Source organism: Strix aluco, chromosome 1, assembly GCF_031877795.1.
Source record: "Strix aluco isolate bStrAlu1 chromosome 1, bStrAlu1.hap1, whole genome shotgun sequence".
Classification (NCBI taxonomy): domain Eukaryota; kingdom Metazoa; phylum Chordata; class Aves; order Strigiformes; family Strigidae; genus Strix; species Strix aluco.
In genome coordinates this window covers 25,228,641-25,253,666 of record NC_133931.1, presented here as the reverse complement: position 1 = coordinate 25,253,666, position 25,026 = coordinate 25,228,641, and the positions used below count along the sequence as shown (strand labels likewise).

General features: G+C 45.6%; 1 protein-coding gene across 1 annotated transcript in view; it reads left to right on the top strand.

Annotated features, from left to right (window-relative positions):
* Positions 1-685: 685 nt before the first annotated feature.
* The window catches only part of SDC2 (syndecan 2), a 60,851-nt gene continuing 36,510 nt past the window's right edge, over positions 686-25,026 (top strand). The window contains exon 1 of the mRNA XM_074815343.1: positions 686-1,014. Within this exon, the coding sequence (XP_074671444.1) occupies positions 955-1,014 (60 nt within the window). The 5' untranslated portion in view covers positions 686-954. The remainder of the gene's footprint in view (positions 1,015-25,026) is intronic.

The following is a 25,026-nucleotide window of genomic DNA, read 5'->3' as shown; positions in this document are numbered from 1 at the left end:
TTGTTTTGGCTTCTGGAGCACACATTCTTGGTGCTGGCAATTCCTTCAATATTTATTTTGAAGACATAGCTCCTGGATCCATGTAACTAGGTGCAAATCACAGCTGTCTGTTATTCGCCAGCCCCTCACCCCTAAAAGTTTCTAGTCTTCTTGTTGAGGGAGAAAAGTGAAAAAAAAAAAAAAAGAATATTGGGGCAGAAAGCCAAGTGGGGATGGAAAATGGGCTGGCATTTTGGGATATCTCCCCTCGCCGTGATTTTTAACCCCTCCGTTCTGTTTTTTCCGACCCTTGATGCTGCCACCCAGGCTAACTCGGGAGGGTGGCGCGGAGCAGCGACGCGAACTGCGGCGGCAGAGCGCTGAGAACACGCGGCAGCGGCCAGATTTGCCTTGAGAAGAGGGAGCCTGTCCACGTCCCCGTTTTTATACCGAGCCAGCCCTCGCTCGGTCTGCCCGCGGCGCTGCTCATGTTTTCCGCTGGGGGGGAGGACGAGAGAGGGGAGACCGGAGCGGAGGAGGAGGAGGAGGAGGAGAAGGGGGGGGAAAGTTGCTTGAATTTGCGAGGGGCGAGAGCCGGCGGCGGCGGCGCGCCGCCTCCTTCCACTGGCTGGGGGAGCTGCCAATCTGTGTTGTAATCCTGCAGGAATTTCTGCGGGGTTTAACTGGGAGTCGCGCCGCCGCCGCCGCGCACTCGGGGCGGAGGGCGGGCGGCGGAGCCGGCAGCGCGCAGCCTGCAGCCCGGGCGCCCCAGCGCCGCGCAGCATCGGGCCCGCCGGGCAGCGGCGGAGCGGAGCGCGGAGCGGAGCGGAAGGAGCGCGGCGGGCCGGAGGGCGCCCGCGGCCCTGCCCCGCGCCCCCCGCCCCCCCTTCCCCGGGCGCTGCCCAGCGCCGCCACCCCCCGGTTTCTCCTTTGTGCCCGGCCCCAGGCGGCCGCCGCGCCGGCTCCGCGGGAATAATGCGGGGCGTGTGGCTAGCGCTCACCGTCAGCTTCGTGGCCTGCGCCTCCGGGCAGCCGGTGAGTGCCGGGGCGGGTGGACGGGAGGGGGGGAGCGGCGGCCCCGCCGGGCGCGGCGCGACGGGACGGGACGGGACGGGGGCGGCCGCCTCGGCTCCGTCTGCCGAGCGCGGGACGCGTAGCCCCGGCCCTGCCCCGCGGCATCGCCGCCCGCCGGGGCAGCGGACTGGTTCTCGGGGGCATCTGTTGATAGCTGAGCGCTCTGCAAACAGCAGGGGCACACACACACACACCCCTCCGCTCCGGAAAAATAAAAGAAAGGAGACCGCCCCAAAAAACCCCCACGAAGCCGAGCGGAGCACCCTGCCGCCGTCCAGCGAGCCTCATCCCAAGTTTGCCGCGACGACCCAGCCGCCTGCCGGTCCCGGAGCCCCCCCGGCGCCTCTTTCCCCGCCGCCCGGAGGAGGGGGGGCTGCCCGGCGGCCCTGGGCCGCCCGGGGGACGGCGGCGCGGGGTTGGGTCCGGGCGCCCTCGGGGCGCTGCGTCCCGCGGGGCTTCGTCCCCGGCCCGGCCCAGCGCTGGAAGCCGCTGGGCTTCGCCGTGTCCGAGCGGCCGCCCGAGGGAAACGCCGCCTCCCCGCGGCTCCGCGGGCGCTGCGGCGGGAGCGTCCCCTTGTAAAATGAACCTTGCCCGGCCGGTTGCTAAAAAGAGTGAGAAAAAGCAGTAACTGCCCTTGGCTGCGCGGCTCAGGACACCCCCCCCCCCCCCCCCCCCAAACCTTCGGGTACGCCGCGCTGCTGCGCCTCTCCTTGCGCGGGTGCGCAGCGCTGCGCGCCTGCCCGCCAGCCGTCTGTCCCGGCCGCGGAGCCGCCGCTGCCCAGCGCCGGCCCCGCGGAGCGCGAGGCTGCCGCTGGCCCCGCCGGCCCTTCCCCTGCGGGCTTGCTGCGGGACGCTGTGGATAATGCCGCTGTTTACACTTTTTTTCCGACCCCCAAGTGTACTTGCTTGCCGGGGACCCCTGCTTAATGCAATTAACTCGGTTGCCGGGGTTTGTACCTCTGGAGAAGCCGCTCTCCGGCGAGGCGCTCCAGCCTTTCGCGGCACGGAGCCGGTGAAGGCCGGCCAGAGGCTTTTAGTCTTTTCCGTCGGTGGATCTGAGATTGTCTTGAGGGAAGGGGACATGCAAGTGACACTGTTGCAGTGTTTGGGCAAATACTAGGAAATAATAACTTGAGGTTTTGGTATGAAATTAAAAAACCATGACAACTTAATCCAATTAAAATGAGCCGCTCCACTGAACTAAATAATGTCACTAGCTTGGGTTAACTTTTGAAGTTGTCTAGCTATTGTATAAATTAGCCCAGTCACAGCCTTCGTGAAATCTGGCTCATCATTAGGGATTTCTAAGGATACAATTGCAAAACGCTTTTCTTAAGGACTAATTAAAAAAGGGTTGTATAGGACACCGACTCCTGTTTCCGCTAAGTGTAACTGCACTGCAGAAACACCCTTGGCTAATGAGGTACAATATAGTTTAATTTTATAGAAATGCTGTTATTACGAAGTTCTCTGATGGTTTAGTAACTATTAAACTGCCACAGTAATTAGTGAAGTATTAAGTTTTATGGTTTTTTGCCTTAGGATGAACATGCTGCGGCAGCGTGAGGCGGGTTGTTGGGGCGTACCGGGGCAGCGCGGGTCGGGGGGCTGGGAGGAGAGTGAGGTGGGGGGGAGCCTGCCTGGCCGTGGTGCAACGCCCTCGCTGTTGCCAGAAAGTTGCGGAGAGATTGGAAAAGTAAAGGGAGGGTGTTTTTTTCCTTTTCTCCCCCCCTCCCCCCACCTTTTTGTTTTTTTGTTTCACTGTGTCTGGCAGCAGCTCATGGTCCCTTAAGGTAGGATTTTGTAGACTGGTCTCTGGGAGAAGGTAGATGCCAAATCTGTCATCTCTGCAGAAGGCTGTCCTGGTTGTAAGAGGAATTTTATATGGATGCTTAAAAAACCTGTTAGCTCTCCAGAGCAGTGTCAAGTGGTTTTAGCTCTAAATTTCTTCCCCTTTGTTTGATTCTGCTATTATTTATTATTATCTAGGCAAAGCTGTAAGGTAAAAATCTCTTATTTCTGATGAAGTAAATTATCCAGGAGTTTTCTAAGCAGAGGAGGGGAAGGCAGCAGGAGATTTTGTTTCCTAAAGCAGTGAGTTCGCCGTGTTTGCTTCATGTAACCAACAAACCTCTTTATTTGGAAGGGCAAAATAGACGTCAGAGCCGTGTTAAAAATGTACTGGAAATGAGACCTGCCACTGAACCTGGGAGTGGTTTGCCCGTGCTGGGTACACACTTTGTGTGCCCGGCCACGGGCTGTTGCACTGCAGATGCGCTGCGCTGTGCTGTGCCAGCTCCCCTGGGGGAGCAGCCATTTGGGGACATGGTCGGGACGCAGAGGGTGAGGGGGAGCCCAACCTGTTTAAGCCAACCTGCGCGTGGTGGCAGGCGTTGCCCACATGAAAGATGGTGGATCGCAGCCAGGGCTTGCGGGGTGGTTTGCTGCCATCAGCGCAGCGCATGGTTAGAGTAGGGTCTGGTAATGCTGGCGGGTGTGGGGGATTCACCCAGGCTTGGCTGAATGGCAAAAAAACGTGCTTTTTAGTTACCTTGAAAGTTTCCTGGTTTGCTTTTAAGGAGAGGGAAAGAGCAGCATGAAACCACTGGAAAGAAATGGCACACTCTGTAAGTGAGAGGCCTGGTGTGCCTTGTAAAACGTTGGGTCCAGTCCTGATGACAGCAGGAGTCAGCTCTAGCTGATTTTAGTAGCACCAGAGAGCATCGCCAAGTATCCAGCTGTACTTGTCAGCTCCCATTCGGAAGAGGTTGATAAACCTTTCTGTTTCATCCTGGTTCGCAGCAGTGGGATGAATGGTTTTCCAGAGCTTGTGTGACGCGCTTGGGCTTGCAGAGAGGATTAGAACATGTTGGGAAACTTTGCTGGCTAACAGGTTGTGCTGTGTACCGCAGCATTACAGTGCTGCTCTCCTAGCAGAAGGTTAATTGCGGCTCTCCTCGTGAGGTTTCTGGAGTCTGGACACTTCGCTTCACATCAGCAATGCTTGTGTGTGGGGTTGGTTTTTAGACTTTCAGCAAAATAGAGCACTGGGGCATCAACAGCCACTGGGTGGTCTTTCTGTTTCTTCTGTAAGTGTCTGAGCATTGATCTGTTGGCACACATGCAGTTATTGAAGGATGATCCAAGGGTAATATGTGGTATATTTTTCCGAAGTATTTAGTATTTTAGAAGCATGATGTTGTAATTTTCCTGCATTTGTTTCTAATGGTTATTTTGCTTTTGGAATTTGGAAAATTGATAATATGTTGGAGAAGGGGAATGTTGTTTTTCTGAAAAAGGCAGCTAGCCTTTGGAGACAGCAATTAGAGGAGAAGAGAGAATAAGTGCTCAAGAGATAGGTGGCGTTTCAGATTTATATGCTGTGTGTGTCTCTCCTAAGTGTGTTAAATCTGCATTGCCAAGTAAGTTCCAAAGAAAGGTAGGAAGCTTTTTTAGTCTTGATTTATTTCCACCCTTCCTCAGCTCACGTGAGCTTTTTCTTCTCACTGTAGAATTAATAAATATCCATCCATTGCTTTTTGTGGCTTGGCAGCACCTGGAATCAGCTAGCAGCATCTGCCATGGCTGCTTCCCTTGCTCTGGCTGAATAACTGGGTGCTCCCATCCAACACCTGCCTGCGTGGCCGTGCACTGGAAATTTGGGGGAGCTCTGGGTTTTGCCACCAGTCTTGGATATTACAATTCTGGTGCTGCAGTTAAGCCACCCCTTATCTGGATGTTCTCAGGAGCCACTTTCTGGGAATACGTTTCCCTCCCAGGTTAGCTTATCTTTTAAAAATTAAAGAATGGATGATTCTTGACGTGAGATCAAACACGGACGCGGTTTCTCTTTTTCATATCTTAGCCCCAAGGTCTGCATTGGAACTGACTTAATATTCAGGCCTAAAGTGCAGAGATGTTTTCTCTGCATTTTTTTCTAGATCCTTATCGAGGAAGTAGATGAGAGCCTGGTCTTCAGGAACAAGTCAGGACAAATATCTCAGGGTTTGAAGTCAGGTACTGGGATTGTGGTTCTTGGGCAGATGTTGCCTCTGTGGTAGGTTTGAGGCAATTGCTGCAGCTAATGGGGTGAAGATGGTGGACTTTGGAGAATGAGCCATAAGCCTTGGGTTTGTTTGAAGTTTTGATGGATCTAAGTCTCTGTGGTCCTAATCTTAAATGTAATCTGAGGATGACCAGATCAAGGCCTAATTTCTTGTCTAGCAGAGGTGCAAGTTATGAAGAGCCTGGTGTCAAACACACAGCCATGATCTAATGCCTCCAGGGAGGATGGTGGAGAGCTACCTGCCATCCTCGGTGGGGAACGTGGCATCTTGGCAGAGAGTCCTAAGCTTGGAGAAGAGCTTGTTCCTCCCTGCAGCAGCTGAGCTCCCTGTGGAGCAGCCAGTCATTTGCAGAGCTCTCTGCCTGCCCTGCTCTTCATGGCCAATTGTCTTCATAAAACGTCAATCAGAGGCATATGGATAGCATTTATTAATTACATTATCTCACCAAATTGACTTTTGCCATTGACCAGTTGAAACATTTTCCTTATGGCAAAGAATCACAGGCTTTAGTTAGGCTCAGCAGCTGAACAAAGGGCTCTTGTCTAGTTAAGGAAAAGTACTCTTTTGTCTTCTGAACAGATTTGACTGACTATGATTTTTAACAGAAATGTTGTGTTTGAGACTAGCAAGCTTATTCGAGGCCCCATGTAAGGCCCTACTTGAATGTAAGTCATAAAGATGCCCTCTGTGCTGCCGCATTTGAGAGATGATGTACAAGTCATGAGCAAGCAATTTGGTCCACATTCAAGTTACTTTGCTCTGTGTGTTGTAGTAAGCATGAGAGAATTACTGTAGGCTGTTCTGCGAACAGCTTGTTGTTTGGTTATCTTCAGTTCATGCTTACAAGACGATAATAAACTGCTATCTGTAATCTTTCCAGGACTAGTAATTTATTCATAGGTTACATGCCAGTATTCAGTGATTTGGGAAGAATTCTCTTGCTCACATTGAAGTATAATTTGCAGTCCCTTGAGTAAAGACTGCATTAGTGTTTGACCATGTAATAATGACAGTTCTCTGTATGTATGTTGTTTTCTTGATTAGCTCAGCCCTGAGGGATGCTTTCAAAAGCATACTAGATATTTAGGCAGAAATACAAAATACATGTAATCCTCAAAAGTATTGGAAAACTGATTGCAGTAGGAGAAAACATAGCATTTAACAACCATTTGCAACAAGTACTTTTGGGCTGAACAAATTATCTTTGTTGATGTCTGAAGTAGGGGATTCATTTAAAGTGAAATAGTGACTAATAGGGCAGTGATGAACCTGCAGAACCTGGTCTTGTCTGCAGATAGGATATTAGTGTGTCACATAAGCTGTGCTTAACTAAAGCCTGAGCTGGACACTCCAACTGAAATCACTAATTTTAGTTTATATATAAACAACTTCTTCAGAAATCTCCCTTCTAAGCTAAATTGTTTTGTTCCAAAGGTGAATTGATTTGGGAAAGTTCAAATAGAAACCTGTTTTGCTGCGTTTGAGATGTAAGCATGAAGATAAATACATACTTTGTACTCTTATTAATGGTAAGGAGACAAAGGGACTTGCAGAAGGTCAAACAGTATGTGGTATATGCAGGAACTGAATCAAAATGTTCAGAAACCAGCATTGTGATTAACAACCAGAATGTATTGTCTGTATTTAAATATTATGTTGTCAGACATGTTTTGTTCCTGCTTGATTAACCATAATAAAGCATAATTTTCTCTAGAGGTGCTTCCACACTAATGGAGGTCACTTGTCACCTTTCAGATCAGTGTGAAGTGGCCCATCCTTGTTTTCTGAAGTGTATTTCAGAAGTGTGACTGTAATGGTCTTGAAGAGCTGTAGGAAACAGTGCTGCTAAAGTGATATAGCCTGGGAGGTGAAGTACTTCTTGGAGAGCAGTTGGGTGCATGACCTATGTGGCCTCAAGAGTAAGGATGTTTTGAGAGAGAAGAAAAAATGTAATGTACTTGCTACTACATGAATGAATAACCTAACTAGGTCTTCCATCTCTCCTACTTTCCCCAGGATCCTTTCTGATATGTCTGCTCCTGTCCCTCCATTAGTTATACAAGTAGAAGCAACCTTTCGTCTTTCTCTGGGCTGTGTGGTGACTCTGCAGTACCTGCAGGAACAGCTGGCTGGACACAGCACCTGCAGGGCATAGCTGTGACCAGCCAAGCCTCACGTGCTTGATCTCTTCTGGCTTTAAGAGCTGAGTCTCGTTTGCTTTTTGGACTGGGGTCTGTAGGGGAAGGCTAATAATGGGTTTGAATACATGGTGTATCTTGTAGGCTCTGGAGAGGAGAGATGTCTATCTAGGAGACGGATTTTTCCTTTGCTGGGTTGTTTATCTGTGCTTGCTCTGGATGTGGAGATCCCAGAATCAGTGTGTCACTTAAACTGATTAGCAGGTGAAAGCCTTCACAAAGTCTTTCCTTTCAAATCCCTTTCAAGTGTTGTGCAGTTCCTCATTCAAATATGCAAGTATGGAGGTGTGACATGGATGGTGTTCTTATTATTTAAAACGAAAACCTGCAATAGAAGCAAGGTAGAAAGGTAAAGCTACTTCAGAGTAATGGAAACTCACCATCCTCGGGACATCTGAAAATTGAGCTGCTGTTGAATATAAATTTGTGGCATTGCATAAATAAAAGTAGGTATGGCTTAGCCCTATAAATAATAATAGTGTATAATTCCTGCAAGGATGTGCATAAAATAATGTTGCTGAGAAACAAGATTCTGAGTTTTCTGTGGAAGGGGGATTGCAGAACATCCAGGTTCTGTCCTGGCCGTGGCACTGCGCCTCCTTCCCATCGGGAGCTCAGGGGCACTCAGTACTTGCCACTGGTGGCAGAGCAAGCACAGTGCGTGGAAGTGTGCAGCAAGGAGAAGGAGCATCCATGAACAGGGTGTGTGAAATTTGGTTATGTTAGTAACGGGCTTGCATAAGTCTCATTGTAAGAAGGTGAGAAGTTCTCAAGAACTGCTGTGGCAGCATACAATGTTAGAAGATTAATGCTTTAGGATCATTAGTGACTTAAGCATCTGTAGTGTGTGGAACTCACAATCTCTGTCTCCGTGTAGAACAAGAAAGATGATTAGTCCCGGAGGTAGATAGAAAAAGTTACTGAAGTGCCATGTATATCTTCTAAATTCTTGTCTTTGGTGGAGTTGCTTATAATTTTTCAGTCGCGTGCTCTCTGATTATTTCTTGTCTGTGAAGGCTGATTTTTTTGAATATAACATCTAAAATGGTATGAAATGAAACTTCTTGGAGTACATTTGAAATTAAGTGCCCATAAAGACTGTCTTCCACAGAACATCTGCAGCTGTTGCAGTTCTAGCTTGGAAGGTCTTTGAAATTTGTGTGTGTGTGTGTATGTGTATTTTATATAGATCGTTATTCTACATAGATCTCTATTTTACATACATTTTTATTTTATGTACTTTTGTGTGTCTGTCTTTTACAAAAGGCAGTATGTCTTTTCAAGTGTCAGGAGAAGAAATGCCCTGCAGAACATGGGAAGGACTCCTGGTTAAATAAACAGAACAAAATTGGTCTCAAAATTGTCTTGATTCTCTTAGCCTGAATTAGGGTGCGAGGAGCAGTTTCTCTGACCTTACTTACCAGGAAAAAAAGCCTTAAACAGAAGGTGGTCTTTACAAATGGTTTTCTTCTTGTTTCTTCACTTGTCATTTAATACAACAATTTCATAAGAGTTTTCCTCCATAAGCATGATTTGGTCCTCTGTAGCTCCCACGGGTGCTTTTTGTTTGATTGTCCGGCACAGCCTTCCCTCTGCCCTCAAAGCCTTGGTGAGGGGACAGGCATGGCCATTGCTGCAAAATGCAAATGAGTTGGAAAAATTTTGTTCTAAAGAGAAAAACTGGGAATAGTAGTTAGCATAGGTCTGTACCTGACCGGGCCTGGCTGGGAAGTCACACCAGAGCTGTTGACCTGAATGGACTCATCTCAGCTGAAATTGGCTGTCCATGTTGCAGCTTGGGCCAATTGAATTTGTCTTTTCCTCCCTTTTGACCAAAACGCTTTGGTGGACATGTCTGTCTGCTGCGTGAAAACATGGCAGAGGTCTCCAGAAATTTCCGGAGAGTTTATCAGTGAGCAGGAGGTGGGTGAGGAAGACTTGTGGCAGACCATGAGATGCTTTCTGATCTTCTGGTAGAAGCTGTGGTCCTTCTTGAAGAGCAGCATAGAGCATCTGTTGGCGTGCAGAGGGGAGGGATGACGTGAGGGCGTTGAAGAGGTGGAAACTCTGAAAACTGGCTATGAAAAGATACACCGATACCATTCACCAGCCTTATATCCAACCTATTGAATAATGTTTGGATATCTCATTGCTGCATAGTGGCCTGACTGTGCAGGGTTTGAGGGTGAGGAAAATAGGTACCATGGCCACACAGCCTTACCTCCTTAAAGCACGCAGGCGCTGGAGGAGACGAGGCATTGAAGTTGAGTATGACTGACTGTCTCCAGTCGTGCTGCCTATTGGTAATGCTTTTCTTTCTGGTGGCATTTAGCCCAAGCAGCCATGCCCCGTTGAAGAGCATGTTCTGCAAGGGGCGATCTCTTTGCCTTTGGCGAGGCTCAGGCTCAGCCTTTCTGCTGGGGTGGGGAGGCAGAGGTTTGCCCATGCCACCGTGCTGTGGCTCACTGGATGGAGGGAGCTTCTGAGCTCCTGATAACCAAGACCATTGAGTCTAAAATTATTTGAGACAGTACTGTTAACAGTATTGCTGTGCTGAAAATCCATTTGTCTGTTTTATAACTGTAGGGCATTAGAAAGAGGAAATGACCTTTATTTCCTTTTGTTCCTGTTCTTACTGTGGTTGACAACCTGAAGAGCTTATTCTACCCTTGGCTGGTTTGGGGTTTTGTGCTTTCACTAATGCCGCTTTCTTGATTGTATGTCTCCCACTTAACCAAGAGCTGGTGACTTGGCCTCTTGATGTAAGTCTCTTCTGGTGGACACCTGTAATTGGTCTTCTGCCTGGTGGCATAAATTGTCATATACCAAAAATTGGATATACTTAATAGTGATGAAGCTTTTCTGATACTTTTTTTGAGAACTGTGAATCTGGTCTGTCTTAAAGAAGTCTTCTGGGCTTGTGAATATTTAATAATGCTACTGAGGTCATATGCCTATCATTTTATTTTTGTTTTTCTGACCTTCTCTATCTGCACTGGAAGAATTAGGGAGCTTTGGGTTATGACAAAAAATCTTAGTTTGAGAAAAAAATGTGGTGCTTCTATAATATACAGATAAGAGTCTCTGTGATACTTCTTCACCATGTTAATTGCTGTTTCACATTAACATCTGAGGATCTTATCTCCACTGGTTTAAATGTGTAAAGGTAAACTTGAGGAACCTGAGGAACACTGAGGAGAAAACTGGCAAATGCTCAGTCTCAAAAAAAATAGGTAGGATCCCTTGTCATGAAGATTGTGGCTGTACAGACAGTCAGAGATGGCACAATTCCCGTAGAGTAGCTCACATGGCATTTCTGTATTTGTGATCAGAGATGAAGGGGTCCTAAGGGAGGATTAGCAAGAGTATTTTTGGAGATTTCTCTGTGGCTTCCAAGAGATGTGCAGAAAAAGCTAATCTCTCTTGTTATTTAATTCAGCTAACCTAATTGGAAAGCCTCCTTAGAGCAGTCTCCGGCAGCTAACTGTAGCAGCTGTACAATTAGTAGTGTCACCTAATGGGAGAGCAAAGCAAGGAGGGGTAGGAAACTGGAGGTGGATGTTTCTGTGTATCTTAAAACCCTTCCAACAGCCAAGCTTGCTAGAGTGAACTCGGCTGACAATTTTAAGAGCTTAAAAAAAAGAAGAGGAAAAGTCTGAGTTTTTAAAGGCTAAATGCCTTGATTTTCTTACTACCAGTCATGTTATGCCATTAAGCTCCACAAAAGGTGTATTTGCCCCAGAGTTACTGTTTTGCCTATATAATCCCCTCTTACTCCTTGGAAGTAGTTTTGGGGTTTGGGCATTGTTGTTGTTTATTTACAGATTAATTTCTTAATGAAATTTTACACAAACAGGACTGGATGTGGGGGCTGGTGGGCTCTACTGCCCTTTCCTCAGCAGTAAAGCTGAGCAGGGAAGAGGTGTGGCATTAACTGCTTTATATATCTGGGGACAGTTCTTTGGCCTTTGGCCTCCCAGCTTGGCTACTGGAGTATGCTTTATTTGGAGACAGCCCTGAAGCCCATTAAGAGCAGGAGCTGGAGGGGAGGAGAGCATCAGCCCTGGGGCTGACTGTGCTCGGGCAGGGCAGGAGGTGACAGCCGGTGGCAGTGGTGCTCCCTGGCTGCACGGTTCAGGGCTGTACGTAGGCACCAGAGGGCAGAGACAGGTTTGCATTTGAATGGCCAACTTGGCATTTTACAGCTTCACATCACTGATTACCATGATGCTAATGTCATTTAACCATACATGTATATTCAGGGAGCGTTTAGTTGAGTGTGTGTGGGGCAAGTCATAATTTCCCAATCTGTGTGGAGTTACGTGGTCATCATATTTGCAATGTGTGACCCATGGTTATAAAGGATGGGTTTTGGAAGTGCTATTAACTGAGTGGCATATGTCAAGGACTGGAAAATTGTATTACCCACAGGTGGAGAGGGAGGCAGCAATGAACAGAACCAGTAATAATTATCAGCAGTATAGAAGTTCATCTCTTAAGCCGTTGGGTCTAAAGCACTAACAAGTATTTGATCTGAAGTCTGGCACAGCCTTCAGATGGAGCCGTTCAAAGGCGCCCTGACCTAATTTTGCTGCGGAAGTGTGTGAGCCTTCCTCATTCCCCTAATTTCTTGCAGGAGGTTTCAATGGTAAAGTCTTCATCCCCTACACGTGCATATATTTTACTGCAAAGCATTTGGATAAAAGCAGCTATTACAAGCCAGGTGGTAAATATAGTACACAGCTTAACAGAAAAGACCTTCAATTAAGCAGAGGCGGGCCCTTCTTCTGCACTTTGCAGTTGTCAATTAGCTTTCCTTAACCATTTTTTTTATTTGCTGGGTTTTTTTTGTGGCTAATTGCAAAGCCTGAAATGCAGTGCTGGCTCTGTGTGTACGAGTAAAGACTTCATGTTATACTGAACTCCTATTTCACTGAACATCTCTAAAATGTGAAGCAGCTTATAAACAGAAGTTTGCTTTATTTTCCAGGGAAATAAATCATTAAATTATAACACATTGCCCATGAGGCTATGTAAATTTATTAGTTAAAGCATATAGCATAAGTGCTTTGACTTTCCTTCAGATAAATCAAAGCAGATGTAACTACATTATGTCTTAATGGGCTTTTGTCTTCAAAAGAAAATGGGGAAAAAAGAAGTCTGTATTTCAATGGTGGTACAGTGCAGCATACTGCAAGGATGGGTAGTACTCCATGTTATTGTCTGTGTAGGTGTTGGCTGGTTTTATCTTCTGATAAAAACAAACAAAGAAGCCTGGACTGAGAGCTTTTAAATTCTGTCTAACCTGTCACTGTATGTTTTCTCATGCCATTATCACCATAGTGGTGGTGTAAGACTAGTGCTTTCCTACCAGAAATGTTGCTTTTTGTTCAGTGTGGGTTTTTTGACTTGTGCTAATGGTATTTCTGAGCAATACTGCACACTACATGGTAACTATAATGCACTTAATTGTAATTTCTATCTCACGTACCTTATATGCTCTTTTTCTCTACAACCTCTTGTGCTTCCAACCTCATTAGACTGTTTTTTTCCCCCACCCCCCTCCCTGCTGCTTTTGTGTTGTCAGGCAAGCCAGGTAACGGTTAGCATTGGCACCGCTCTTCAGTCTCATGTTGCAAGTACAAGATCCAAGAACAGAAGAAAAGGGAGATGAAAAACTGGTCCTGCTCTGGTCCTTTGCCCATCCTCAGGAATCCTTCTGCTTGCTCAGCCTGCAGCAGTGAAAAAGAGGGAGCGGGGAGGAGGCAGTTGGGAATGACCAAAGTACTGGCAGAGCTATTGGCAGGGAGGGGATGCTGGACTGCTGACATGTCTTGGCCAGACCATAATTCAAGGAAAAACCTGGAGGTGACTGGTCTGGGGTGGAAAACAGTTGCTGTATCAGGGATATCAGCGCCATCTTTGACTTGTCAGCTGTGTCTGTTTGACAGCACTGGAACACGTGAACCAAGTGTTTAAGCAGACGTGGATGATTTGAGCACTGCATCCCTCACCTCCTTTGCTTTTTGGAAAGTGAGTGTGCAGAGCCAAACTTTGCAGCTTGGCATCTCTCTCTGCTCTTCAGGTTTTCTTGGAAGCCTCTGTATTCTCCTCTCAGACTGGGTGAGGACAGGAATGGTGGGTGCAAGATGCTGATGAAGCTGGTGCTCCTCCTCTGACCTACAGCATCATTTCAAAACTTGTTTTTGTGCAAATCACCATTTGACTGTTTAAGTGATCAGTAACTGTGCTGGCTCAGATGGAGGGGGAGCAGTCTGAAGTTAGGACTAGTTGGAGAAGTATCCGGTTACTGAGGGCACTATAATCAAGGTGACAGCTGCTTTCCTTATGCTATACTGAAACAAAATATCTCAAACTGTTGGACAGAGCCTCACCAAATACGTTAACCTCAGTGCTTTTACTCTTTCCACAAGTTGGTGGAATACTTAGCACTGTTGGCTAATGAAATATTGGAGTGCTAATCATTTTCCATGGATACCAGAGGAGAAAATGCGGAGTTTTGCTACCCCAAGAGCGCAAGTGTATGCGTGCGCTGGCGAACATTTTCAAGGCAGGCGGTGCAGGGAGGGAAGCAGTTTCTCTCTGGGGTGCTTGTGCACCACTGTAGGTGCTGATTGTGGCATGGGGAAGAGGAAGGGTGGGCTCCGGCATGCCTGGGGGGATTATCTGTGGCGCAGCAGCTGCTGTCTGGATGCTCGCTTCTCCATACCCTGCATGGTGAGCAACCTGTTAACACAACCCTGTCTCCCTCCCACCCCTTCCAAGGTATTTACACATGCCCTTAAGTAACCATTTGTTTCTTTGGCTACTTAAGCTGACACACTTTGAGATACTCAGGGGTGAAAAATGGAGGTGCTACTTGAAATAGCCTTGATGTGCTGCTTGGGAGAAGCATGTTTGAGGAGCAGGCTATGAGAGTCCTCTCGGAGCTCTATTCATACCTCCCTTCTAATAATATTATTTTATTTTAACAAAAACTCCTGGGGGTGTCTTAGCCACAGAAAAAACACAAAAATACCTTGTTGGGATTTGGGTGAAGTTTGTTTCCAGTGATGAAGGTCAATCATGTGTGGGGAAGAGGTTTACGTGAAGGAATAAGATAAATGAAGACCACGAGAAATTACTAGCTTTACTGTGGGACTGTGACTGAAGTTTTAGGAATCATCCTCTGGTACAAAGCCTTTTCTTAATAGGTTCCTCTTCAGAGAAAACTAGTTTTGGGCTTAGTTTTTGGATTGCCAGAGGCTTGCTCCCAGAGCAGTCAGAGGACTGTAAACCCTGATTTCTCTGAAGGCAGAGGGACCTTTTCTCAGACCTCTGCAGAAAGGTCTGCTGCAACAGATGATATCAGAAAAAGGGAGGTTGGACTGGGAAGCCTGAATCTGTAAAGACAGCAGGGATGAGAGACTTAAAAATTAGGGGGAGGGGGGGTCAGTGGGGATGTAAAGGCAAGAGTAATCTTCTAATTGCTGAGCCTCACTGTATGAAAAGTGTAGCTTTAGCTGTTACATGCCAACTGCCACATCCCCTTTCTGGTTAGGAAAGGCAAGAAGAAGGAGTGAAAGGACTCTGAGAAGATAATCTGGATTAATCTTGACTCACACAAGTCTGATGCACCAGGGTGTATTTTAAGAGATGGCTGTAAAAGCCTGAGGCAGGTAGAGCTGCAGGAGGAGGGGAGGTGGGCAGCCTTCAGCTGCCGAATTTGCAGGAGGCTCCTTCCCCGCCACCAGCTCCCTCCACACAGCCCTCCTGTTGCATTGGGCTGCCAGCGCAACTGGAAACCTCCTCTTTCCCTGGCCACAAAGCCTTCTTGAACTTATGGAAAAGCACGTCTGTATCACTTCATTTGTGGTCAATGACGTGAAATGTTTCCAGATTTGAGAGTATGCTCTGAGCAGAGCGGATACTCCTGTCAGGGCAAAGAAAAGGGGTGAAAGTTAAGGTATTGGTAGAGCACAAACTCTGTATTTCCTGGCTTGCAGCTACTTGGTTGTTTCAAAGCACCTAGTTTATCCTCTTGTCTTTTCTCAGTTGCACCTAATTGGGGTGAAGCCTGTGCTGTGCAGAGACTGTGTTGGAAGACATGCATTTTGAAGCAGGGAAACTGCTGGATAGTGAGAAGGCATGAATATCTGACAAACAGCTTTTGTACCTCATGATTTTTACTCTTAGAAGGTCTGGAGCACTAGGTGCCCCAGTAAAATTTCCCATGAGCAGAAGACGAAGCCACGACAGCCACGGTTGCATCCAGGCTTTCCCAGGGGGACTACTTACCCTTGCAGGAGGATGACTGGGGTGTGCCAAGTCCTCGCTCGTGCAGCACAGATGCCTCTGTTTTCAAAATTCCTGACTTTTTTTTTCATTACAATGCAAGTAGAGTCTTAAACTGTAAGGCTCTGACCTCTTGTATGAAGTGAGAGCTTCTTTCAAGGGAGAAGGAACAAACACCAAGGAATTTAAAGGGAGAGTTCCAAGAAGAATATTTAGGGCTGTTTTGTTTTCTTTTTCCATAATTATTTTAAATCCTCTCCTGCTTGCAGTGTAAGAGGTATCAGAAGAAGGCAGTGTGTTCATTAGGTGTGGTGCAGGACTCATGAAGCCTGACCAAAATGAATAGGCTTCACTAGATGGTTATTGAGTACATGCTCTGGAAATAACTCCCTAATTTTCTCTTGGGGTTTGGGAGATGAAGGGGGACTTTCTTTCAGCCCTCCTACTTATTTAAAATAATATGTTTGCATACCAAACAGAGCAGGATTTATTTTTTCTAATGCTGGGAAAAGAAGCCCATGATTAAGAAACTCTGACAGTTTGTGACTCTTAGTTTATTTTCTTGTATTTTTGATGCTTGCGTTTGTATGCTAAGGTGTTCACAAAAGCATAAGAAAATGTATTTTCAGGAAAGCTGTGAAATGGATGACATTTTCTGAAAGGACAGTGTGTCTCTTTAGGCAGCATCATGGTCACACAAGTAAATATGTATTTTGGTAAGGAGCCTGATTTTGAAAACATCTATGGATCTGTCTCCTCATACCCTCCTTACTGCATTTGTAATTCTAGGCAGTCTTGGAAACACCACAGATGTCAAATCCAAGGGCTTTTTTTTGTTGTTTTTTTTTTTCATATTTAAGAATTTAAAATTCCTTTTTAATTCTATGGTAATGATCTGGATGCTGAACGGTAAATACACTGGATTTCTAGTATAATTAGCACAAGTTAGGGCTGAAATAGCCTAGAACTCCAGTAGTGATGTCTCAGCACTTTCTGTGGAGGAAAAGGTAGCTGAGTACTAACTTCTGTTCACTTTCTACCTCTCAGCTGAAATTGTTGCTAACGGAGTTATTTGGGCGTTTGTATTTCTGATGTGGAGGGATCTGCCCTCAACTAATGAAAAATGTCAAACTTTCCTCTGCCAAAAATCTGGTAAAGGGGATGGAGTAATGTTGCGCTGCTGGTGATCTCTTGTGTGTACAGAGGGCATCGAGAAAGTCAGACAGATAGACACAGGGAAAGAGAAGAGCTATAGTGTGACTTCACATGCTGAAAGTCATCCTGTGACTGCTCACAACCAACTAACACTATTCCAGAAAATTATGCATGCTTTGGAAGTGGCTGCAAGCAACAGATGGGAGGGAGGCAGCTTTCCCTGAAAAGGAGGAAAAACCCTCAAGAAAAACCACTTGCTGTAACTTTTGATTCCTTCTACTTTTGTTTTTCTTGGTTTTTGGTTTTCTTTCATTACATGGAGAATGTGACTACAGTCAGTTCCTTGCTATACTCTGCCCAAGCGCCAAGTGAAGCGCTGATGGAGAGTGAGCAGGTTCCTGGCACTGTCACTCCCAGCAGAGGTGCCAGGAGGTGAAGGAATTTCCTTGTCTTGCCAGTCTCTTGAGTCGCTCACCTCCCCCAAACTGGTACTTTGTCAGGGAAGCATGATAGTGTTGCAAGTAATGTTGTGAGAAAGGAGGGTGTAGATAATGGTGGATTTATTTGTGGAACTCCAGAAAGATGAGCCAGGGAAGAGAAGATGCTCTTGTGTAGCTCTTGTGAAAGCAGAGGACTGCTTTCACTAGGAGTAGTGGGACAGAGTGGCAGGTTGGAGCTGACTGTTTGGGTGGAAAAAACCCAAATATCCCTTGTGGTATTTCACATCTGAACTGACATGAAAATACACAAACCAATGTGGCTGTTATGTCAGTAATTCAGCATAATGTAAGGAATTGCTAGCTCCTACTGCAACACCAGCAAATCAGTTACTGCTTTCTTACGCTCATGTAGGAAGTAAAATACTTGTATTTTATCAGTTTTATCTTTGGAAATCTATGTGATTCGGGGCTTTCAGCATATGAATTAACCAAGTTAAAGGTTATGCATCGCAGTGAATGTGGCTATAACGTTCTTACTTATATAATGAAAATTAGCTAATATTTTATGTAAGCTATTAAAACTTATTTAGCTTTTACCTAATAAATATTTATTAGCAGCTAAATATCAGTCATTCATGCCTGATAAAGGAGATTCTCCAGGAGGCAGCTTCAGCTGGGAAGGCATCTCTCTCCTTCCCTCTCTGCACAGTTCTACATTAAGCAACATCTTTCCCACCTGCTGCTTTTTGCCCGCGGTTGGAATGTCCCTTTTCAGTGCTTGTCACCGAGTCTGGATGAAGATGTGGATATCTTGCACTTCCTAGCACTGAGAAAGGGGCCAGTTCTCCAGGGCAAATCCTCTTAAAGAGATGTGAATTCGTTTGCTTCACAGGGAGGATTGAAATGGATCATCTACTCAAGCAATGCTGTGATTTCTCCTTGGGAATTTAGGTGGATATTATGCATGTCACACAGCTGAGCTTCTGAACACGTTTTTCTCTTTAAAATATGCTTTTAAATGTCAATATACTTATCTTTGAAGCTTAAGCATCCAGAATTGACAGGTGTTTTTTTAAGACTAGACAGTCTTTTTGGAGAGGCAAGTGGGAAGGCAGTACTAAAATAAAGCATTAGACTATTTGGGATTGCTGGTTCAGCTTTAGTATTGGGGGATGAGAGATCTGGGTGTACTACAGATGCCATTTTCCAGGACACTGTGGGTCATGCGAATGCATGTAGAGTTCAGGGTGGAGGGGCAGGATCTTCTACAGAACAGGAAAACAATAATTCATCTGTGTGCATTATAGCTGCTTGATGGTCAGGGTAAAACACCATTTATATATGAAAGCATCGTATGTTACAGGGGGGAATAAAAGCAGGACAAGTGGGAGCTAAAAAGAATGGGCCAGAATTGTATTGGTTTGTTTGTTAAGAAACAACAGACTAGGTAAAACCCCACCAAAAGAAAAGATCCACCCCAGCGTCTAACTCATTTTACCATGATCAGTGAGGGCTAGCAGGGTAGCCTCAAACAACAGCTTGGGATATGCTGCTGGGTCTTTTAAAACTAAATGATTGGTAAATGGTATTTTGCTGATGCGTTAAGTGGCGGTTTGCTGCAGAATTGCCTTGGGGAATCAAAACAAGTTAGGGACTTCACTTTTTCAAATGTAAGGTTTCTATTGCCTAGCAGTTCGGGGATTTCCATGCATCAACTTGATCTGCATGGATTATGGAGCTGGATTTAGTTATATGCTTTTACCATTTAAAAAAGTCAATGCTTCTTAGCAATTTTGTATAAGGAACCCTAGATGCTGTATTAATTTCCTTTTCATTCAGTGTGTTCTGTGTGAGGTTTGTTTTTTTTTTTTTCTAAAGAGACCACAGCATATCAAACTTCGAGGATTAAAAGTAACTTTTGAGGGTGTAATTACAACACCGTTCTCAGCTGCATTGCACTTGTTTTGTAGACTGTCGCTATGCAGCTGAACTTACCCTTTGAATGAAGCCCTATGTACCACTAGAGTTAATATTTAAACCAAACCATCCGCTTAAAATTGTCTACCCATTACCCCAGTTACATTAAATTAGAAGCTCCAGTAACAAAGTGAAAAAGGTTCTTGTTTTATAGCATGAGCCGCTTTCCCACCCTCAGGCAGCAAACTTATTTTAAGTCTCCTGCTCTGAAGAAAATAGAGTTCAGTCCTCCAGCTGCACATGGCTGCCTCAGCTCTGTGAAAATAGAAACTGGTGCTATCCCAAATGCATAATTCATCCCATAGCTAGCAGGCATTCATGCGATACAGTAAATGGCGATGGCTCCTTTGAGCATGCCGCGGGTGAACAGCAGCACCAGGGCTGTGGTGTCTGTGCTCGCGTGCCTGTTCCCAGCTCAGCCTCTTCTGTCCTGCACCTGGTGGGAAGGGTGCCCTAAGGACGACATGGGCAGCTTGGCAGGGGTGTGCAGGACCTCTCTGCTTTTGGTGAAGTAAAGGCTGACCTTGCAACCACTTAAGTTTGGGGAAACTTAACCAGATGTTATCTTGGTTGGATGCAAAGCAGAGTTGTAGGAATGAACAGACCTCAACTTTGCAGGTATCCTTTGGATGAAAATACATTGCTTCAAGCTTTACAGAACATGATTATGTTTTGTAGTAAGCAGTTTTGTAAGCTATATAACTGCTGTGTGATGTCTTTTTCTTCCTTCCCTCTTTCTCACAAACCCGCATTTGTTTCTTCCCCTCCATCACGTTATTGCTACCAAAACCAGAGTTGGGATCAAGATGGTATTCACTGTTGAATATTCAAGAAATGCAGCATAAAGTAGCTCATGTTAATATCATCCTTTTCCTCATGTGCTTCTGAGAAAAATATTCTAGAGCATTCCTTAATTTACATTAAGAAATTTGAGATACTCTTGCTTTTACTCTTGGTTGTACCTGAGCAAATGCCATCAACTTGAGTGAAGTTTGTGCTGTAGTAATTGAAGATCTTATTCCAGCATACCAAAAAAAAAAAAAAAAGGGTAGCTTTGGAGACACTGAAGGATGGAATAATCTCAGGTAGAAAAGGGAATACAGAAAGGTGGTGTTGTTTTTCTTACAAGAGTGAAAGCATGCCAAAGATAGCTGACCTGTTACTTGTTTTGATAATAGATACAGATAGATACAAATCTATTTCTCTACCACTTTGATTTTTAGAGGAATAAGCATCGAGCAATAAAAATAAATATGGTATGTCAGAGAAAGGTAGAAGTTTAGGTGGCTTCTCAGCAACAGAGGAAATGTTTGAAGTCTGTCCTGTACAGGTGCAGAGTGACAAGCACACAAAACTTTTCATTCATCATGATGCCTTTCAAAACAGATTTTTTTTTAATAGGCTTCACTAAAGTGATTCTTAAAAAAAAAGTAGTTCCTTACTTTCTCACAGCTCTCTCTTCACCCCTCTTCCAAGCTGTTTTTGTTTCTGTATCTCTGTGTGCACATATGATTTAGATTTAGCAGAACTTAATTTATTTAGGAAAGGAAAGGTCATGCTAGGTATCCATCAGTGACTCTGATGGATGCAGAGAAGTGTTGACTGTTTCATGCTTATGGCTTAAGGAAATGTATCCCCAAATTAAGTGGATGTTTGAACCAGCATGAGAAGGACATTCAGAGAAGTGTGGCTGTCTTAATTTCCCAAGTATGTCAGTAGTGCCAGCAGTGGGGTGGGCACCCCTCCTGCCTGAGCCCTGCTGCCAGCCCCCTTGGGGCTGGTGCCCCAAGCCCCCCATGGCACCTCTGCAGAGGTGGAGGAGGGCTGGGGTGGCTTGGAGGTTCCTCGGCTCTGCTGTCAGCTGTGTCCTTGCTGGGGAGCAAGTGGGCTGGGCACATGGCTAGGAGCCCCACGCTGCCCCATGGTCACTGCTCGGTTACCTCACTGACCCTTTTCTCCTCCCACGGTGGAGGGTCTTGGCAGCCCTGCTGTTGGTGTGTGATGGCAAAGTTGGGACAAGTGCTGCCTGGGGTCTGCCTGTGTGCCAGGGGCCATGGCTTCACCACGTGGCCTCAGTAGCTGAAGCCAAGCTAAATCAGGAGGCTTGAGGATTTCAGTCATCAAGGGAGAGAGGTCGAGCTGGCAGCGATTACTTGTTGCAGGAGTCCACATCTGTTAGTGCATGTGCTTTGCTCTGCTGGATGATGGTCTTTATTTTGCTGGGATTTAGGACAACCACAGTCTCTACTTGTGACTAGATGCTGCTGAAGAAAGTGCTTTGGTTGCATAAACACTAAATAGTGGTTGATCCATCACCTCGCTTGGATCTCTTCAGCTTCTGGTGATTGTTGACCTTTAAACAAAACTTTCTGCAACTGTGATAGTTTGTGTTGTGACAGGTGTAAGCTGGGCTCCAGGTGGGCTTCACATGTTAGATATGTGCAGTAGATGCTGTCTGAGGAGCCTGGTGGTGATGTTCAGGTTAGATCCCACGCATTATTCTTTGTTACTCTTGCATCTATCTCATTTTCTAGGACCTCTCAATTGTTAATAGTGCCAAATAAAAAGACTGTAGGTATTTAAAGTACAGCACATACTTGTATGGTGCCCTAAAGTATTTTAGAGTTGTAAATAAGTAAATAAAACAAAAGAAGAAGAGAACTTGTATTTTCAGAGCAGTCCATTACAGCATTAATTAAAAAAAAAGGAAAAAAGCAAATCAGATGCAATCCATGACTTAAGCATATGCCCCAAGTACGCTGAGCAAGCCCAAATGGGGTCCCTGGTGAGACTCCTTATTGTGCATAACGTGAGGCATGTGCGGGGGGCATCTGATGGAGGTCCAAGCTCAGAGTCACAGGTTGTGGGCAAATCCTAATCCAAAAGTGGTAGCAGAGCACTGGGCGAAAAGGGACCCAGTGGTCAGTTGGAGGGCTTGTTGGCTCTGTTAAAATGCTCCACAAAGTGGTTTCATGGTTTTGGATTGATCCAAGACAGGCCAGAGCATGCCTTTGTCTGCTGGAAGTCTATTTATTTATGAACTTACAAAATAATGCAATCAATTTTAGTGCTCTAGAGGAAGGAAAGAATGGTAAAAGAATGGTATAAGAATTCAGTATAAGCACTGAATGGCATGAACACTTAGACTAACACTGCACAGGTTGCTTTATTCAGTACTGTATCTTCATGAAAAAACTGTGAAGGAAGCAAAACCCAAGTGTTGTGCTGGGTGGAGCAGCTTGCATATCCCAGGCTGAGCAGGAGGAGCTGACAAACGCAGAGAAGAGGTAGCTGGCTGCCTTACAAGTTTGTCCTAGGAACTGTTGCTTCTTTCAAAAAATAAAAAATGAATCAAATTATATATACCAAAGTGTTTGGCTGTGTATATATGTGCTGTGTTTGGCAATTAAAGCTAGGAATGCAGCTGAGAGAGGGGATGCAGATCACTGCAGACAAGCATGGAATTGTCTCAGTGGAAAAGATGAGTAACTCCAGAAAAGAGTCCTGTACAAGTGGCTCACTTATTTTGGTCAGCCCTTCAGAGAAGGAATTGAAATGACAGAAGTCTGTTGAGTCTTGACAAGTTGCCACCATTCTAACTGGAAGAAAGGATGTTTCTTCTGTGCCTCACGTGAAGGAAACCAGTGGTTGTCATTGCCTGTGTAATTCTGTTACCGTCATTCCTAAGTGTGACTGAAACACAACACATGTATGATGTCCCCATTTCAGTTAAGTAATACTTTCCATTCCAAGTTCTTCTTGCAGACTTATTTGTGAAGCACTCTTGTATTTCTGACTTGATTACTGGCAGTTGCCTGCTCTTCTCTCCTCCCAAATCCTCACCCCCGCCCCAAAGTCGAACTACTAAGCAGTGTAGGGATAAAACCATGGCATCTTGCCTGTCTCTGGAGCTGCAGCCCAGGCCTGGCTGAAGCCCAGGCTGTTGGATGGCCACTGCCTTGCTCCTGCTTGAGGATACTCCACACAGCACAAGCAGTGGATGTTTGTAAGGGCTGGAATCGCACTGTAGCATCTGGGAATCTGCAGCTGTAGACTTTGGTCTTGAGTTGAGTTGGCCAACTTGTACCAGGTTTAGGCACTGGTCTAGGAGTGCAGAGGTTGTGCATGTGGACCTCAGTGACGTTGCAGAGTTGGGTCCTCCAAAGTTGATGCCACATGTGACAAATGTACTGAGGCCTTAATTCTGCTCTTACATGCTTACATACCATCCCTGGAATCATTTATATTTCTGATTCTGTTCTTTGTTTCCTGCCAGAGAAACTTTGGTGTCGTGTCCTGTATGGATCAGGCACAGATGAGGTCTAGTTTATTGGGGTGGAATATTTTGCTTGAAACTGCTCACTCCTCTGTTCCTCTGAAGCTGTTTGCTCTGCCCCTGGACTGGGAAGTTGGCAGGATTTGTAGGTACGTGCCCTGTGGTGAGTGCAGTAAGGTCGTACCTCCAAAGCCCATAGTCAGTTCTGCTCCACTCCAGAGGATTTGGCAAAGCCAAATCCTTCCCGCTCTGCTGTTAGTCTGGCAGATGAATGTGATTAAAATTAGAACTGGCTGCTAACTGTTTGAATTCCCAGGAGGCTGAATTTCCATGTAATAGGACTTTCCCCATAATTTATCCGCTTGGGGTGTATTAGCGGTGAAAAGCCGCCTTTCTGCAATCACAGTTTTATTCAGCATGTTTTGTTTCTGCAGTTGCTCAGCCTTTATGTCACCCATCTTTGCTACTAGGTGACATTTGACACTGTATAATTTGAGGTACTCTACTGAAGAGAAGCTATACTGGGAAATTACACCTTTATTACACCTGCCCTAGTATATCCTTTTCTTCCTTTCTTTCCCTTCATTCTTTTACCACTTCAGTCTCAGAGCTCAGGTGATGAGACTTCCTTTGCTCTCTGTTAGTGAGGCCTTCCTCCCATTTGAGGAGTAACTGGCAGGCAGCGACCTGCACCTGGATGCTCACATATGATATGGCAAACCCTGGCCCGGCTGTGTGAGGTGCTCACTGTGGTACCAGCTTCTCCCATGGGCAGGTCTGACCTTGGTGATGGAGGGCTGGTCACCTTCTGAGGCTGCCTCACCAGCAGCAAAGGGTGGGTGGTGCCTTGGAAAGTAGAAGAAACTGGTGTGGGCTACATGGCAAAGTGTTTTTTCTTTGTGGCAGCTGTTTTATTTGAGTGAAATTCCAGCAGCCATGCTTTGTGTGTGACTCTTGGGGAAGCAGGTTGCCAAATCGTATTGGTGTAGTGACTTGGCTGGTACCAGCAGTTGATATGACCTGTATTTGTCCCTCAAGGTGTGTGACACCTGCTTGTTTAATGTTGATAAAAGGAAAATATGCAGAGGAAGCTTTTCCCCCTCCCCTTTTCCAAGTGAAACTTCAGCTTTGGACCTCTCTCCTCTCAGATATGCTGAGGGAGTACACCTCAAAAAAGGTGTGGTGTGAGTTTGAAAGCACAGTATAATCTGCAGTGTGGGGTTTCTGCTAGCATGTCACCTCACCCTGCTTCATTGGCCTTTTGAAGAACTTGACGAGGAGAGTATAATCTATAGTTTATGTCACGTTTATGTGGAAACAACAGTATTTTACCATAGACCCATATCTTTAACTCTCTTCCCATAACTCACCTTAAACTGCTCAATTTTAGAAAGTGTATGCATTATAAATTTATTTTTTCTGGTTTTATACCTTTACATATATTCTGTGGGAAGTTTTTATAAAATGCACTTTTTTTTTTTTATGTTGTTAACTTCCTATGCCATTTTCTTCAGTGTTGTGTGATACTGAATGAGCATTCCTCCTGTTTCTTGAAGCATCTTGCC